The 17,011-nt window shown below is 42.6% G+C and overlaps 1 protein-coding gene across 8 annotated transcripts in view; it reads left to right on the top strand.

Moving 5' to 3' along the window:
- The first annotated feature begins 993 nt into the window (after positions 1 to 993).
- UNK (unkempt family zinc finger) overlaps positions 994 to 17,011 on the top strand; it is a 27,026-nt gene continuing 11,008 nt past the window's right edge. For 3 of the 8 annotated variants that reach the window (XM_026861007.1, XM_026861005.1, XM_026861002.1), the window contains exons 1-11: positions 994 to 1,288; positions 2,880 to 3,056; positions 3,490 to 3,620; positions 3,750 to 3,885; positions 6,029 to 6,146; positions 7,122 to 7,206; positions 8,743 to 8,885; positions 10,191 to 10,238; positions 11,134 to 11,334; positions 15,581 to 15,649; positions 16,326 to 16,500. In XM_026861007.1, the coding sequence (XP_026716808.1) occupies positions 1,023 to 1,288; positions 2,880 to 3,056; positions 3,490 to 3,620; positions 3,750 to 3,885; positions 6,029 to 6,146; positions 7,122 to 7,206; positions 8,743 to 8,885; positions 10,191 to 10,238; positions 11,134 to 11,334; positions 15,581 to 15,649; positions 16,326 to 16,500 (1,549 nt within the window). In that variant the 5' untranslated portion in view covers positions 994 to 1,022. The remainder of the gene's footprint in view (positions 1,289 to 2,879; positions 3,057 to 3,489; positions 3,621 to 3,749; positions 3,886 to 6,028; positions 6,147 to 7,121; positions 7,207 to 8,742; positions 8,886 to 10,190; positions 10,239 to 11,133; positions 11,335 to 15,580; positions 15,650 to 16,325; positions 16,501 to 17,011) is intronic. The other 5 variants (XM_026861003.1, XM_026861006.1, XM_026861004.1 and 2 more) reach the window with 5 other exon arrangements.

Raw genomic sequence — 17,011 nt, 5'->3', positions numbered from 1 at the left:
TTTTGTCACGGTACATATGCAGTTTAAAATGAGTCCATATCTGCTGTTACATCATCCTGTTGCTTCCAGCAGAATACTAGTGCTTTTATTTTGACCGACAAATTTTGTTACTCACTGTTTAAACTGACCTCTAAATGTAAGAGACCAGAATGCTCTGGCCCTTCTGTGTTCTTGGAGGTGTCTCTGAGACTGAAACCGGTGGGATTTGTGTTTGAGCTACTTGGATTGTTCATATGTTGCCTGTAAGTACAGGGCAGCTAGTGGGTTTCAGGCAGCATGGGTTTTGTAAGCACCTACACACAGATCACAGTCAGATCATTATGTTGATCTAAACCATTTTGTAATCCTCTACAATCTGGGTTTAGAGACTGTTATTAGTGTCACAAATAAAAGCTTGTGACTTCTTTAGTTCTCAGGATGAAAGAAGACACGTACTTTCAGAGAATTATATATTAAAGCAACATAAACATAGAGGAGTTTGAGGATAATTATCCCGCTTTTCAAGACTGAGTCCTGAATTCACAAGGTTGCAAGAGAGAAATTGATTAATTTTAATTTCATAGTTGACCGTGCACTGAAGGAGCCAAGTTAAACCAGGAGGACAAGGCATGAAAGAGTCTTTTAAAATCTTTCTCTGTCAGAAACTTGAAGCTTTAAACATAGCTACAAGGAAGTGTGTTGTTTTGTTTTTTAAACTGAACATATAGGAAGGAAACCTCTTTTTGCCCATATTGCTCTCAGATTTAGAGATAGAAATGGTTAAAGGTACTTAGGAGTTCTATATTCTCACAAACTATTTTCTAAACTCATAAAAAGCCTCTTCAGAATAATACCACAGGGACAATAGAAAGTGATTTCAGCTATTGTTAGCATTCATGTTTGTGTTAACTGACCTGGTAACTGATATATTCCCATTACAGACAACCAGGAAGGGAAAGCAAGGGAGGGTGTGGGAAGGACAGCAGGCACCTCTGTGATGGATGCAGCTTGGTTTGGCCTGGACTCTGCGGGGTGATTGGATAATGTCTCTGACCAGCATCCTGGTCCTAATCTCCTGCTGTTGGATTTCTGCCTGCAGTTACCTGAAGGAGTTCCGCACGGAGCAGTGCCCTCTTTTCGTGCAGCACAAGTGCACTCAGCACCGGCCCTACACTTGTTTCCACTGGCACTTTGTCAACCAGCGTCGTCGCAGATCTATCCGCCGCCGGGATGGTACATTTAACTACAGCCCTGACATTTACTGTACCAAGTATGATGAGACCACAGGAATCTGCCCAGAAGGAGATGAGTAAGTAAAGACTGCACCCTGCTTTTCAGGCATTAGGCTTTTGGGATCAGTCCAGGTGATGATTCCAGCCAGTTCTTGTAGAGATGAGGGAAGGCAGCAGTAAAGCAGCTTTGTAACATACGTAACATGAGAACAGATGTAAAAACTGTAATAGCAACCCATGTGCTCCAGGCCTGCTGCAGAGATGATACTAAGGATGACTTAGGTGGCAGTTCACTGTCCTCATGAGCCTTGGCATCTTCAGCAAAATTGAGGTGGGAAGACCAGCTTGCTGACAAATGGGCTCAGAAAGACTGTTCCTGTAAGTCCCTGACTGTCAAATAATAGCTCTTGCTCACTAGCAGGGTAGCTTAGTTTTTAGCAGATTTAAGAAAGAGGAGGAGCTTTGTCCTTTTGTCTGCTCCCTGAATTATCTATCTCCATCTTTTTAATCATAGTGGTTACTTGCCAGTTTGTTTTGTCTTCCTAGACTTTTAAGAAGCAAGTAAGGAAATGACAGGTACCCAGAATAAGGTAACATGAGGAAGAGTTTGTTTTATTGGCTCTTCTCTTGTGGTAAGTTTAACTGGAGCAGGGATGCAAGTGTTTCTGCTGTGCATTTGGCAGACTCCAGCAATTAAAGGGTTAACCCAGTAATATAACTTTAGTCATGTGAGAGATCTGGAAGAATAAATAGTGTAGCCAAACTGTGGTCAAATATAGGGAGTGTTTTATGTAGAGATGCTATAGAAAGATGGAATTTCAGTTCCTTTTCATAGTGCCAGTATAAACACACAGAAAAATGCTATTTATCGTTAAAACAATATTTTTTTTACCCAACTAAGTAAAGATCTTGTGACTACAGCAGAATGGAATAATCCCCCATCCTGAAGCTTCAGTTTCAATACTTTCCTCTTGTTAGAAGAGAACTGGGAATAGGATATTTGGGGGCTTTGGCTGCTAGATCATATTGGTTCATATCTGGCCCAAACTCAGCAAAAAAACCCTGTTGCCATCTCAGTACTCTTTGCTGATTAGTATTTTTAGCTTGATGATACAATATCTAAACTTTATCTATTCTGTCTTGTTACTTTTTTTTATTTCTCAGTGTAGATTGGTCTTTTTCTCCCTAAGAGGGGAAACAAAATGGTAGTGTTGTAATTCTCCTTTCTTGTCCCGTGCTCTGCATGAAGGATGCATCTGGCTATAGATAGACTGTCGCAGCCCTGTAGGAGTACATCAGCAGGAAACAGTAGCAGCACGAAGTCTAGATGGGCTGCTGAGGAAATGGTGTGTGCTGTGTGATGTCCCTTCAATCACAGCTAGTATATCAGAACACCTTGACAGTGTCCTTGCTCTTTTCCAGATCCCTGGCAGTCACTAGACTAGAATAATAAGCTGCTGCTGTCTTAATAATCCAGTTGCTTTTTGGAAGGGAAACTCCTATACTGTGTAGTGGCAGGTTTAGGGGTTCTGTGTAGCATTGGAAGGCACAGAATAAGAGAAGGGGCAGAGTTAGCAAAGGTGTTGTCAGTTGCAGCATCCTTCTGGTAGTGTTGAGTCCATCACCCGTGTGACTAAACTTTGTTGTTCTACTCTTTCTGTACCTCAGGTGTCCCTTCTTGCATAGAACTACTGGAGACACAGAGAGAAGGTATCACTTGCGCTACTACAAAACTGGAATCTGCATTCATGAGACAGACTCCAAGGGAAACTGCACGAAGAATGGAGTCCACTGTGCGTTTGCTCATGGGCCCCATGACCTACGCTCTCCAGTATATGACATCAGGTTAGTAGAGGTTGGAGCTCTGTATGAAAAAGGTAATTTCTGTCATGAATGAATGAAAGGTCAGATGATTGAAGGACAGTGCTACTTCTGTGTGTTAGAGTGGTGATGATGATATATGCCTTCCTAATAAGGCAAATCTACAAAATCTCCAGGGAGGATACTCAAAACGGAAGAAGGGACCAGATTTTAAACTATTTGTGCTGTGGTTTGGAGTCTGATGCAGGGGTGTCAAAATAACGCAGCTAGAATTCCCAGGGAATGAAGAACATGTATTGCAATTGCTGTTTGACTAAAGATGTTCCGACAAGAAATGCATCAGTGAAATGCACCCACCTAGGAATTGTTACTGCACTCCAGTATGTCAGGTTTTATACACATTTATCTGTCTCTTCATCTGCTCAGTGTGTATGTTCATTTAACTTTGTCCACAAAGGGAGCTTCAGGCGATGGAGGCTTTGCAGAATGGTCAGACTACATCGGAAGGTGGCATAGAGGGTCAGTCTGCAGTTGCTGCTAGCCATGCTATGATAGAGAAAATACTCAGTGAGGAGCCAAGGTGGCAAGGTGAGTGTCACTTAGGGGCTGTGGGGCTGGGAAAGTCTGGTGTTTGTGGAGTGCCTGCTCCTGTCAAAACTTTTGCATAGTAAATATAAATCATGGTCATCTCCCACTAACCAGTTGCTTCTTTTGCAGATACAACATATGTGTTGGGAAATTACAAGACAGAGCAATGTAAGAAACCCCCCCGTCTCTGTCGGCAAGGTTATGCCTGTCCCTACTACCACAATAGCAAAGACAGAAGAAGAAGCCCAAGAAAACACAAATACAGGTACCGTGGTCCTGGATATTCTATTTCCCAGCTGAGTGGTGAGGTGTAGAAATCTGTAATGAGGTATCTAGGTTTTTGCCCACTAGATAGGGTTGTGGTTTGGGGTTTTTTTAGCATGTCTCTAAGGCCTGTACTGACAGATGTGATGGACTGTTACTTCTGCCTAGGAGAAGGATAACAAACTAAACAAGGAGTTTTCCTATATATAGCAACCAATATCTCTAATAAATGACTGTTGTTATATTACAACCCTGGTTTTATATCAAACAAAGCAAAAAAAAAGTGTCTGGCTTCCCCTTACTGTATAAACTTCTGCTTTAGAAAGCAGTGCAGGAAAAAAACAAAAAAAAAAAACAAAAGGAAGTTTTAATCCCCATCTAGAAACAAACTTGTGCAACAGTGTTTTCACGGTAAAGGATTCAAAATCATCAAGCTGCTGCTTGTGTGTGCCTGGTGATGGGGATGGTGAGGCACGGTGTGAGCAGTACTGTAACTGGACATGCATTCCTAACCAACTGCTAAAGACTGCTTTTGAGGCACCAGGGTGTTCTTGTCACTCAGCTGTCACTGGATTTTTCAGCATGCCGCGTCTCCCTGAACGCGTTTCATCCAAGTTATAGGCCCTCATTTCCTCCAACACAACAGAGCTTTTGTTGTGGTCTCAGTGGGGCTTTTCCTTAGTTCCTTTTTGAAAAACATAAGAGCAGACCAGAAAGCCAGGAGAGAAAATACCATGGATATTCTCACTTCCCTTCCCCACCCCAGCATTCACAGAAATTTTTGAATTGGCACTGAAATCCCATATTTAAAAAGTAAACTAAATAAAAATCAAAGGAACATTAATCCCGATGCTTTCAGGAGAAAGAGAAACGCTAAGCCAGTCTTCAGGCAGCGGCTATGTGCCTTCTGCCCCTGACTGGGCCCTTTGGGAAGGGAAGAGGTGAAAGCTTCTCCACTTACTTCTGTGTTGCTTTCCCCACCCCCAGCTGATGTGGCTGCCTTTCATGCAGGCATCTGCGGCTGCTATCTGCTTCCCTCTGCTGTTGTCTGAGGGAATGGTTAAGAGCATAAAGAGCAGGGGAAGTAGGTCACGGCAAAAATTCAAAACTGGGAAAAAGAACTGTTCCTGGCTGGGAGAAAGAAAATGGTCTTGCCTTTTCCTCAGTGACCTGACTCAGTCTCTTTTCCACATGGCCATACTATAACCCTGGAAACATACTACTGTAGGGGTATTATGTGTTTTAGGATTAGCCAATTAACTTATGAGCTTTCTATGAGTGTACAGTTCCAGAACAGAAACCAGACCCAGCATCTCTGACACTAATCACATCAGCGGCTACTATTGTTAAGTTATGTTGGTTCAGGTTGTATTCAGTTTCAGATGGAGAGTTAAGCCATGTTTCTTTCATTGGCAAACTGGAAGAAGGGGAAGATGCAACAGCACCAAGGGTGGGGGCTGGGGAGGCAGCAGCCAGCCAAACAGATTGTACAGCTGAGGGTGGGCCTGCCAATCCTGCCTCCCAATTGAGGAATCCTAGAATGGTGTGGGTTGGAAGAGACCTTAAAGATCATCTAGTTCCAATCCCTCTGCCCCAGGCAGGCACATCTTCCACTAGCCCAGGTTGCCCAAAGCCCCATCCAACCTGGCCTTGAACCCTGCCAGGGAGGGGGCAGCCACAGCTTCTCTGGGCAACCTGTGCCAGGGCCTCACCACCCTCATAGTGAAGAATTTTGTCCTTATATCTGATCTAAATCTGCCCTCTTTCAGTTTAAAGCCATTACTCCTTGTTCTGTCACTACATGCCCTTGTAAAAAGTTGCTCAACAGCTTTCTTGTAGGCCCCTTTTAGGTACTGAAAGGCTGCTCTAAGATCTCCCCAGAGCCCTCTCTTCTCCAGGCTGAATGCCCCCAACTCTCTCAGCCTGTCCTTCCAGGGGAGGTGCTCCAGCCCCCTGATCTTTGTGGCTTCCTCTGGACCCGCTTGAGCAGGTCTGTGTCCTTATGTTGGGGGCCCCAGAGATGGACATAGCACTGCAGAGCGGAGTAGAGGAGGAGAATTGAACCCCTCGACCTGCTCAAAGGAAGCAAAGCTCAAAGCATATTTGTGAGTCTGATACATTCTCCTGCGACCTTATTTACACAGATCTTCACCGTGTCCCAGTGTGAAACATGGAGATGAGTGGGGAGATCCCAGTAAGTGTGAAAATGGAGACTCATGCCAATACTGCCACACTCGCACAGAACAGCAGTTCCATCCAGAGGTACAGTAACCTGCTTGCTACATTGGTAGCTGGCTAGAAAAGCAAAAGCATTCCAGTCTTATGAAGTAAATTAGTGTGCCAGCTGGGAGAGTATGTGGGCTGCTTGCAGTGTGGTCCTGGGATAGAGAGAAACTGCATGTTATAAGTAAGCTGAAATTCAGCTGCTTGATGGGGATGCCTTTTCTTTAGCTAGATCATACGGGAGGAGGTAAGAAAAGTAGGGGAAAACCAAGTGTAAGAGCAGTGTCATGTATGGGGGTCCTTTTGAAAGCATGATGTGGGTTTGCAGGTGAGAATACAGCATCTGTTTCCTTGAGGAAAAATTCTTGGTTGGTGATGATCACATTAAACCATAGATATGAACCACCAAGCTCTTAGTTGTGAGCATGTCCAGAGCATTCCAATATCCTTACAGAAAGTGTAATAAATACCTTGTCCTAGTCTGCTTCATGTTACAGTGCTGAAAAGCTTTGTTGGGCCTGTATCGGCAAAGTAACCATTGTCACCGCCTGTCAAACTGGGGGGAAGGGGAATAATCCATTTCCTACAATCATTGTCAATGGTTTGTTATTTTTCCTTGCAAACATGTGGCTGTAACTTTGTGTGCTGTCATCTGTCAGCTGTTTCCTACCTCTTACCATTTGTAATATCCATGGAGCTTCCAGTGAGACTGAGGGACTTTATGGCAAATGGTGACCTTTGGGTGAGCTGATGTGTGATGGGTTGATCTTTGGGTGAGCTCTAGCTGTGATGGGCATATTTTGGTGTTTCTGTAACTATAGTGGGTTTTCCTTTCTTCGAAGCAAAGCACTGAAATGGTCACCCTGAACTCTGCTGGCCTTTGCGCCTTTTATCTGTGTTCCTATCTTGCTGTCGAGTCTCTCTGTAGTACTTTTGTACCTGGGCTGCCGGTCACTGTTTTTTTCCTGTTCATGTCTTGTTTTTTTTTGTTTTTTTTTTTTTCCCCATCCTTAGATCTACAAATCCACCAAATGCAATGATATGCAGCAGTCTGGCAGCTGTCCCCGAGGACCCTTCTGTGCCTTTGCACATGTAGAACGTACGTGGGCTGCTTCTCTTGTCTTTCATGGATGTTTGAGCTATGGAGAGCTTCTGGCCAAAATAGTTAATTTAAAACATAGGGTCGCTAAACTAGAGCTTCCAGGAAGGATTTTCAAAACCAAAGTATTAGCTCTGACAATTCGTATGAAACTGTGGTAGTGTGGGAGGCGTTGGCAGAGCTGAAGGCAGTAGGGTAGTCTGTGGGACTCGGCCCTTAGCTCTTTGCTCTGTCTCTTGAAGTATTTCCCTCTGTTGCCTCTCACTTGCTCAGTTCTCTGTATGTCAGTTTAGGAGGACAGAAACAGAGAAAGCTGCTTGTCTTCTGTACATGGATGAACTGTACCTAGCTAAGTTGCAAAGTATTGTATTTTTAAAAACTGAGAATAAAATTGATAATTATAGATAATGTATTAATCTGTTCTATACACTAAATATTATTTTACTATTTATGAAGTTTTGCTTAGAGTTTAAATCTTTAAGTCAGTTTGGAGAAAAAAAATATTCAGATTTTTGTCTGCCTTTCCTCAAATCCTCTTTTCTTGATAGTTCCCTGATTTATAGGGCATTATTTCAATCTTCCCTTTTATCATCTATAAGCTAGTGATGCTGGTTTGGTTGTGGGAGTTCTGGTGAATACTAACATTCATAGATAACTGGTTAGCTCTCGTGCTCCTATGGCTCCTACTCAGTTTCTGCACTCCAGTCTCACTGCTGAATTTGCAGCAATTAGAGCAGGTTACTCAGAACTCAGTAGATTGGCTCTGATACTGACTCACCACATGGCCTTGAGCAAATCTCTTGAGATTTGATTATCCTTTATAAATGATGACATTAGTAATTGCTGCCTTTGTCAAGGAATGGTGAGGATAAATTCCCTACAGGTTATACAGTTCCTTTTATAGGAAGCCTCATCAACAACCAGTAATTACAGCTAGAGCTGTGGGCTATAATGGCCCAAAACACAGTGTTGAAACCAGATATTGCAATACAGGCAGAGTACCAGTTACATAGTTTTTTAAAGATGCTGAGTTGTGTTAGCTGTAATACTACAAGTCCACAGCATCTACTTTACCTTCCAAGCCAATGACACTTCCTTTTTTGTGTATGCCTTTCTATGTACATTACTTTTTTTCTTGGTAATGGTCTGTAGTGAGCACAGATGGAAACTTATCTTCCTCAGATAATTATAATGCACCCATCAACTTTGTGCCTAGCAATGAAAGAAGCTCTGCTTAGTTAAAGATGGCTGAATGAGTAACACACAGTTCACGCAGGGAAGATAGTTTTGGAGCAGCGTTAATGGACTAAAGAGCAGCACAGTGTACAAGTGATGACAGTAATAATGTAAGGAATATTAGATAAGGAGTAGCCATTTGCCAGGTAGTATTTCTCATTGCTTCTACACTTATAAGTAGGTGCTTGTGGAATATTTCTTCTCTCAAGAATATCTAGGTATTCTTGTTCCTAAACATCTTGTGCTCCGTTGCAATTGTTCAGATTTGAGTAATGTTCCATGTGCTTTTATTTCTTCCAGAGCCTGCTCTCAGTGAAGATTTACAGCAATCCTCAGCTGTGTCTAGCCCGACACAGACAGGCCCGGTGATGTATATGCCGTCGGCAGCTGGTGATTCTGTTCCAGTCAGCCCTTCCAGTCCACATGCCCCAGACCTTAGCAATGTATGTAGCACTGTGAGGCAGCCTTGTTCATATTTTATAAATCTGAGTTGCTCTTGAGTCACTACCTCTTTCTCCCAAGAAGAGAAAATATTAAGTGTTCTGAAGCCCAAAGGATATGGCATTTTTCTTTTAAATCGCAGCTGCACATGTTTTAGAGGGATCTATTTGTTTGGAACATACAATTCAGTGGCTTTAGTATTGTCCTTTCACCTGTAAAAATTCTAAGCCTTCCTTTCTGTGCAGAGTTTGTACTTTCAGGAAAGTGGAATACATCCGCACATGAAGTGCAACTCCTTCCTGTCTGGAGGTACATATTGGGCTTAGTTTCCAAGCACTCTAATTAAAGGCTGTGAGCCAATAACGTCTAAAGTACGTAACTACAATTGAGTTTGTTTACATATATAATCTCAGAGGCTTAGCCTGTGCATATTGTGTGTTGCATTATAGGATATCCTTGATTTGCTCCCCCTCCTACTTCTGGAGATAGCTAAACTCTGGAATATGTTTAAGTAATGCCCCAGATTGTTGGTAGTTCTTTATTTTAGTTGTACATACAAGAAGAGAGATCTTTAAATGCTGAACAGATACACGCAGACAGATAAGAAGCCCATGGAATGCTAGACTGCTTCATTTTTGCTGAGATTTTTTTTTTTTGTTCATCAAGCCTTTCCTGTTTGCACTACTGTTGATAAGGTGTGTAACCTTTTCAAATGGTTGGTCGAGGTTTTGAGAAGGTAAAATGACATGAGTTAACGCATTTGAAACCGGTCAGAATGATATGAACTTGCTTAGGACCTCTCTTTTATCTTATTCCCCTTCTTTGAAAAGAGAAGCTGATAGTTTGATTTTTAGTGCCAAAGCCAGCCTAGCAGTTCAAAGTTCTCCTGAATTTGATTGGAGCTAGAATTCCAAACAGATCTTAAAGTCTGGATGTTATGTTTTCTCTCACTAAATAACACTGTGGAAAGCAGTAAAAAAAAATAATTCCTGCGTCTTATGAATGTATCATCTAAATTCTCTGAAAACTGCAGTGAAATGGAAGATATCTTCCACTTAATAGACCATTCAGGTCTTTTCTATCTCAGGCTCTTAATCTTTTAAACAGTCTTTCCTAATCCTTGGAGATATGCCAAACGGCAACACATGGCTTTCTGTGACTTCATCACTCCACAGGGCATCTGTATGTAGCTTGCAAACAAATATGGCTTTGCTGGTGATCATTTTACGTGATGAATTAATCAGAGAAAAAGGTCCCTCTAGCAGCCAGCCTCACATGGCCTGTTCTGTTTTGTATTTGTACTGTAGGTGTGGAATAAATCAGGAACTCTGCCAACTAGCCCCACCTCCACCACAGTGAGTAGTATCTTTGCGACTGTAGGGAAGCGTGGACAGCAGAATGTCTGTATAAAAATAAAATCAAAACATTGTAGGATGCTCCTTCTTTCTAATGCCAACCCAGACTGTGCCACATTTGAATCTGGTAGCAGTAGCTGTCTAAATGGTGTCTGAAGCACAGTCGTGCTTGCCAGTGCAGGCAAACAATTTACTGTCCCAGAAAAATGGGTTATCTGTATTGATCCAGGTAGGCACTTTCTCTAAAACTCATCTTAATCACCTTTGCTGCTGTCTGTGGCTTCATCTACAGTGCAAAACTAGCCTTGTTGCATGTGATTGTGATCCCTGGTATTAGTCTAAAGAATGGAACTGTTGGAAATCCTTGGGTTTTTTAATGCAGCTGTTGATACATGGCTTGTGCCTGCATTAAAACTTTCAGATTTCCAACTGGAAATCAAAAGATAGTGTTACATGTAGCTCAGATATGCTTGGTTGCTCTGACTGCCATAGCACCTTTCCAGGTTTCACACTACTACTCCAAGTGCAGACAGGATCCACTGTAGCCTAAGGAAAGTGAAGAGAGTTTTGGTCAGGCTTGGAAACTTGAGCAGTCATATCTGAGGCCTCAAAAAGAATAAATGTCACTAGAGCTGGAGATTGTTTTTTATAAGACTGCAAATCAGTACAAAGTAATGGCAATAAAACCATAATTGTGGGACTGTATAAATCCAGTATCTACTGTAGCTTTTTTGTGGTTCTTAATTACTGTTTACTGGAAGCTTGTATGCTTGTGTTGACTGTCAGTATAATCGATGCACAGTGAAGTGAATGAGCTCTTCCGTGGGATGCCTCTCCTCTTCGAGTTGTTTCTACTGACTGGCTGTGCTTTCCTGACACTTATCCCTTCTATTAGATTCTTTGTAGGAACAGCAGTCTCGGAAGCCCATCTAATATATGTGGGTCTCCTCCTGGTGCCATTGGAAAGCCACACAGCTTGGAGACTATTGGTTTTCCTCCAGACTCAGTAACAGCAGCCGGCAGCTACAAGAAAGCACCGGGGTTTGAGCGAGAAGATCAGGTGGGGGCCGAGTATTTGAAGAGTTTCAAATGCCAGGTTAGTAGGGAATATTGGCTGGAAGAGTTGGGGGGATGAGGAAGAATGAGATATTGCCCAGTCTAGCTTGAATGTATTTTTATTTTTCAAGGAACAAAAATGAGAAGGCACTATTCTCATTAGCAGTTGTCAGATCTCTGCTGTTGCTTTCAGCCTCCCTTCCAGTCTCTTCCATCTTACATCTATTGTCTGCCTAGCTGCCATCACACACTCAGTTTGTAGAAGTTGAGCTGCTGCTTGTTTTCCTAGTTCCTCACAACTTCTGTCCTGTGTTGACCCTGGGTATCTTCCCACATATCACTTGTTGCTCTTTCTTTTTCCTTATTTAGGTCCTTGCCAAGAGTTGTTGTTTCTTTTGCTGTATTGTCTCATGGAAACTCATCCTTCCTTCTCTGTTCTCACTCCAAACTCTTACCTTGATCTTCGTGACTTGGTTTGTCTTCTATTTTCATCATTCATTCCTCCAGTGTTTAAAAAATGTCATGTTAGTTGTCTCTTGCTTCTCCGAGTGTATCATTCTGGTCCTTGACTCTCTCTCCTATGGCTTCTGTATTAAGTTTGAATTCCTCATTCTCATTTGAAGAACCCTCTGCAATCTTACCCAATCCACATCTCTAATAACATTCCCTCTTATCTCTTTTGGATATCCCAGTCTTGCCTTACTGCTTCCTCAGTCTTCTCCTTCTTGGTGTCATGCCTTATTCAGACTGCTCACTAAGCCTAGAACAGTCTCTTCCATCTCTTCTACCACACATGAACTTTGCCACGGTCAACTTCTTACTGTGAATTTCCTTTCTTGATGTTACAATTAATAGTTTCTCTGCACCATCCCTTCCAAGTCAGCTGAGTTCAACCCAGAGCTTGGGTCTCAATTTTTATTCCTCACTGGGTTTGTAATTGTGATAGAATAACATCTCAGTTTAGGGGAAGGAATAGCTACTTGTCTGAAGAGGTGCCTGCAAAAGTATTTCCTACAAGTTCATTTTAAAAAAAAAATATAAAAAGGAATAAAATTGCCTGGTCTATGTTGCTTGAAAACAGAGATAACAAGTGCTGCTTTCAACCTGGCTACGTTTAAACTTGCCTGTAATATTAAAGAAGTTAGCCTTAATAAGCTTATACTGCTGCGTTAGTATTGCACTGCTGTGAGAAACCAGTGGAAATATCCTGTCCAGACAAGATCTTGCATAAAGTAGTTGGATTTAGAAGCAGACTCTGTAGGGTTTGTTTTATTTATTTTTACAACTTTGGGAAAATATGACCAAACTTTGCAATAGGACCAGTCTTGAACACTGTTTAGTCTAATTAAAATGATTTAGTGACAAATACAGATTAAGATACATGCATGTGCGCTTTCTTATAAATGCTTCCATTGTCTTGCTTCACGTGGATGTGGCTTAAGAAATTGCAGATTGATGCAACACGTCTTTGGGGGTAAAGAGCAAACCATGCTGTGATCCTGGCACTTCTTGCAGGCACAGCAGCTTGTAGCAGTTGTTTAGAAACAAAAGAAAAAACATGTGCTCGTTCTCTATTGCCTCTGGTGCAAAGGAGGAGTGAACCCAAAGCCGAAGGACTGAGAGAACCCCTGTTTCCTGCCAGCAGAGGCAGGGTGCCAGGGAGGCCCTGCTTTGGAGAAAATGGGCACCAAGCCTAAGCCAAGGAGAAAAGGATGGAGCATGAATAGGACTTTTAAAAGGAGGGCCAGATGATGAGCATTTATGTCTGAAGTCCAGGCTGTGCTACAAAGATACTGTATTCAGGTAGCTTCTTATGTGGCTTTAAGCAAAAACCTCTGTTAAATGACTAGAATGAATAGCTATTAAGATATAGATGGAAGTAATCACAGTTGCCTTATGCTGGGCTTCTACAGACAAAATTAGGTGTCTCATAACTGTCCTGATTTAATTTTCTTTTAATCTGTAATTACTTACTTTTTAAAATCCTCTGTAATTCCCTTTGGCTGCAGTGGGCACCAGAGATTCTCATACACCCTGTAAATTAAACCAATAATTAGGTATTTAACTTTGTTCACTCATATTTGAAAACTTGAGACACTCTGGCTCAGCTCTGCAATAGGCTTGTCATTTTTCCTCTGTAAAATTAGTACAAATAGTTTCTATCTTATTAGACTGAAAAATGCACCTTCTGTGTTAATAAGTTCCACATAGTTTGTGGTAAGGCTGAGCCAGCAGTTAAAGCTAAAAATACTTTTCCCGAGTCCCAAAAGATTTAGCAAGCTGGAAAAATGCTGGCTGCACTGGAAGGACTTGAGTGCCATGACCGGGAGGTGTTTCTAAGTCCTGACACAAAGTACAGTAGGTTTGTTCCACGCTGGTCAGAAAACAGTCAGCTTCACTTGTAATTTATGTCCCCTGTTTTCTTTCCTGACTGCAGCAGAGTGAGCTGGAGAATTTCAGCCTGCCCTTTGAATTTCTGTCTTGATGTATGCCCTTCTTAATGTTATTCAGAGTTAAAGGAGACTAGCTTAGTGGTGACAGTTGTTTTGTCCCATTTTTCACTGGTGTTACATGAATTCAAGGCAGTGGGAATTGAGACTAGCTTAGAGATATGTTCAGTTTTTCTCCTCCTTAAAGGAAAAACGCCTTCCAGTAAGACTTAACTGCACCAGAGCCAGCTAGCTACATTGGCAGGAAGCCTCTTGGGGGGGGGGAACGGGACATGGCTGCGTGTATGCCTTCACTTTAGCTGCTGACGTCTGTTGATAGCACTTTTTGTGTTCAGATGAGTGTCAAACAGGGTAGGGATGTGTTGGATAATCTGGCAGGCGTGTTATCAGACACACACAGATGCACTAATGTAACGCATCTGTTCCACACAAAGGAAAACAAGCTTGTGATCGGTTCAGTGGTAGTTTTGCTGTATGTAAACGCACTGTATGTTGTTCAGGGAAATGTGAGAGAATGGTACCCACCACAGAAGGATCTTTGTGTCCATATCTCAACTGCCTGTTTGCCAGGCTTTGACCTCCCCATCTGCCCACAGGCATACAGCTGAGCAGAGAAAATGATTTAATTAAGTAAAATCAAGGGATGAATTCTTCTGCTGCTCTTTTGCCTGTCTGGATGTGTCATCCCTCTCCAGCAATCATTTATCTTCTTCATAAGGCTCTTTAAGCCAAAAAGTCAAGGCATATCACTTCAGGTCAGTGTGGTGTCTCATGCACTGCTGTTGTACATCATGCCCGAATCTCCCCTGCAGAGATGGTGACTGCCTACATTTGTGATAAAAACGATCGAGCGGACTTTATGCCTGGAATATATCCCTGGTTCGGACTTGAGGGGTTGGAGAATGAGTAAACAAGCAGCTCTGACTCTTAGCGCTTTTTTGTCTCCCCCTCTGTGCCCAGAGGGTGTGATTGATCTCCTTGTGCCTTAGCATGTAGCAGTCTGGGAGGAGCAGAGCAGGGCCTGCAGCACAGACTGTTACACCCTGACAAGCTCATGGGACCACTCCTTCCCAACTCTGGTTATTGTAGCTCAGAGTTGACTGATGTTGTGAGGCAAGAGGGCTGCTGTCAGTTAAGAGTATAGTGCTGGAAGGTCCTTAAGCTGAATAGTGAAATTCTAAATATATGTTTGCATTCATACAGTTTTGCAGTTCCAGACAGCCTTGACCTCACTTGCATTTTATAGCTGTGAGCTCTTGATGTTAATGGATGGGGAAAAGGGTTTTTTTTTTTAGTCAGTTTTGATGGTTGCTTTTAAAATTTGTTATTTATCAGTATATTTTACTTTGCAATCCTAGCTGGGAACTGGAAACGTTTGAGGGAAAACATAATCTACATACTTTATTTTCCCAAAGCTGAAAAATGTTTATGTAACTTAAAAAATAGAGTATACCTCCCACTATTTCTGGCCCTTTTTTTTAGATACTAGTAGGGCTGATGAATTATTTATAGCAAGGCAAAATAAGAACCAAGACCAAAAATGAATTAAGATGTCCTTTGTGCTAGCGGAGGACTTACAGCAGTGTGCAAGCCAAATGTAGTTGTGACAAGTCTGCATAACTCTAGGGGTGACGTTCTGGTATATAGAAAAGAAATTACTTAGAGTGTTTTCAGCTTGCTATGCTTTCCTGCTCTCCAAATCCTCTAGTGCCCAGAGCAAGCTGTAAGAGAGGAAGGGACTGTGTTTCCCACGGCCTCTCCAAAGCCAACAGCCAGCCATTTTTAATTTCGCTGCTAATCCCTCTACTTATCTTCTGTTCTGTTTCTTTACTGCAGCAAGCAAAAATGAAGTCACACTCACTGGAACACAGGAGCCAGGAGCAACCTTTGTTACAGCCCAAACAGGTACGGTACTGCTAGCAGGGCTCTGAACTTGGCTCAGTGCTCACACCACCACAGACAAGGACACGAGAAATCTCTGTGGATCCAGACAACTCTGCAGGGAGTCCGGACACTGTTAGGGATGCTCAGCTTGAGTGATTATTTTATGAAGATGGCATGATTTGCTGAAGGTATTATTTGTGAATGGCTAGACCTGTGTGAATTCAGGATAGATTTATAGGCCTGGACCATGCTGGAGAGAGTCTCCAAATTACAGAAAATTGAGCTGGAATGGATCTCTGGAGTCATCTAAGTTCAAGGATTTGGCAAAGAGAGTTTAATATCAGGTTCTAAGTCGTGGGCTGAACTAAGTCTGAGTGAGTGATTGTGTGATCCATCCTTATGATTGCATGCAACCTGTGGGTCACAGGAGTTAATTCTGGGGAAGCCTGAAGGATGTTTGTAATACTGGGGCGGGGGGGAACATGGAACAGAGAACAGTTGGCAGAAATTAAAGAAAAGCTGTTAATCTCTCCCCCACCCCCAGCCCAGTAGTAGCATCAGCCATCTGTCAGGTTGGAAGCAGGCAGGAACAGGTTTGCTGCTGATCTTTGGCTCATTTCTGCATGCTTCTGAAGGGATTCTTCTATAAAGATGTTTTATTTCCTACCTCTTTCCCTTTTAAAATCTCTTGTTTCAGGACATACTGGGTATTCTCCCAGTGGGGAGCCCACTGACATCCAGCATCTCCTCTAGTATCACCTCCAGTCTGGCTGCAACGCCACCAAGCCCTGCCGGCACCAGCAGCATACCAGGCATGAATGCCAATGCCCTTCCTTTCTACCCAACCAGTGACACCGTTGAGTCTGTCATAGGTAACTTTGCCTTTTTTACTTATGCTAATAGAGCTTCCTCAGACGTGGATCACCAGGTATGAGAATTGGAATAGCAGCATGGGTGTTCCAGTGAACTCCAGTTTTTCATCTCTGTCAGTGTTGGCAGATTCCTGAGGCTGTAAGCTTTTTCTGTGACTGTGACACATCTGATGTTTTCTGCAGGTCATTATGGATGAAATTCACCCACGGGACCAACAAAAGGCCTGAGCCACTTACTCAGAATGTCAGATGGTGTAAAGGGCCTTAGTTTTAGGTTTGTCAAAGTGACGAAGAGGTCTTGGAGTAGGCAGGAAATCACAGGGGCATTTTCCACAGTTATAACCCCTTACATTCTAAATGACAATTTTATAGCTACTACCAAGTAGTCTGTAAGGACTTGCCCTTCCTAGTGTAGGGCAGAGGCTGTAAGAAAAGAGTCCAGAGACTGGAATTGCTCCTCTTAGATAGGTACAGGTTTTTTGGTCACCTGTTTCTTTTTCTTTCCCCCCCC

This window comes from Athene cunicularia (assembly GCF_003259725.1).
Source record: "Athene cunicularia isolate RWA chromosome 18 unlocalized genomic scaffold, athCun1 chr18_part1, whole genome shotgun sequence".
Taxonomy (NCBI): domain Eukaryota; kingdom Metazoa; phylum Chordata; class Aves; order Strigiformes; family Strigidae; genus Athene; species Athene cunicularia.
Note: the sequence above shows the minus strand (reverse complement) of the source record. Positions and strands in the feature narration are given on the sequence as shown.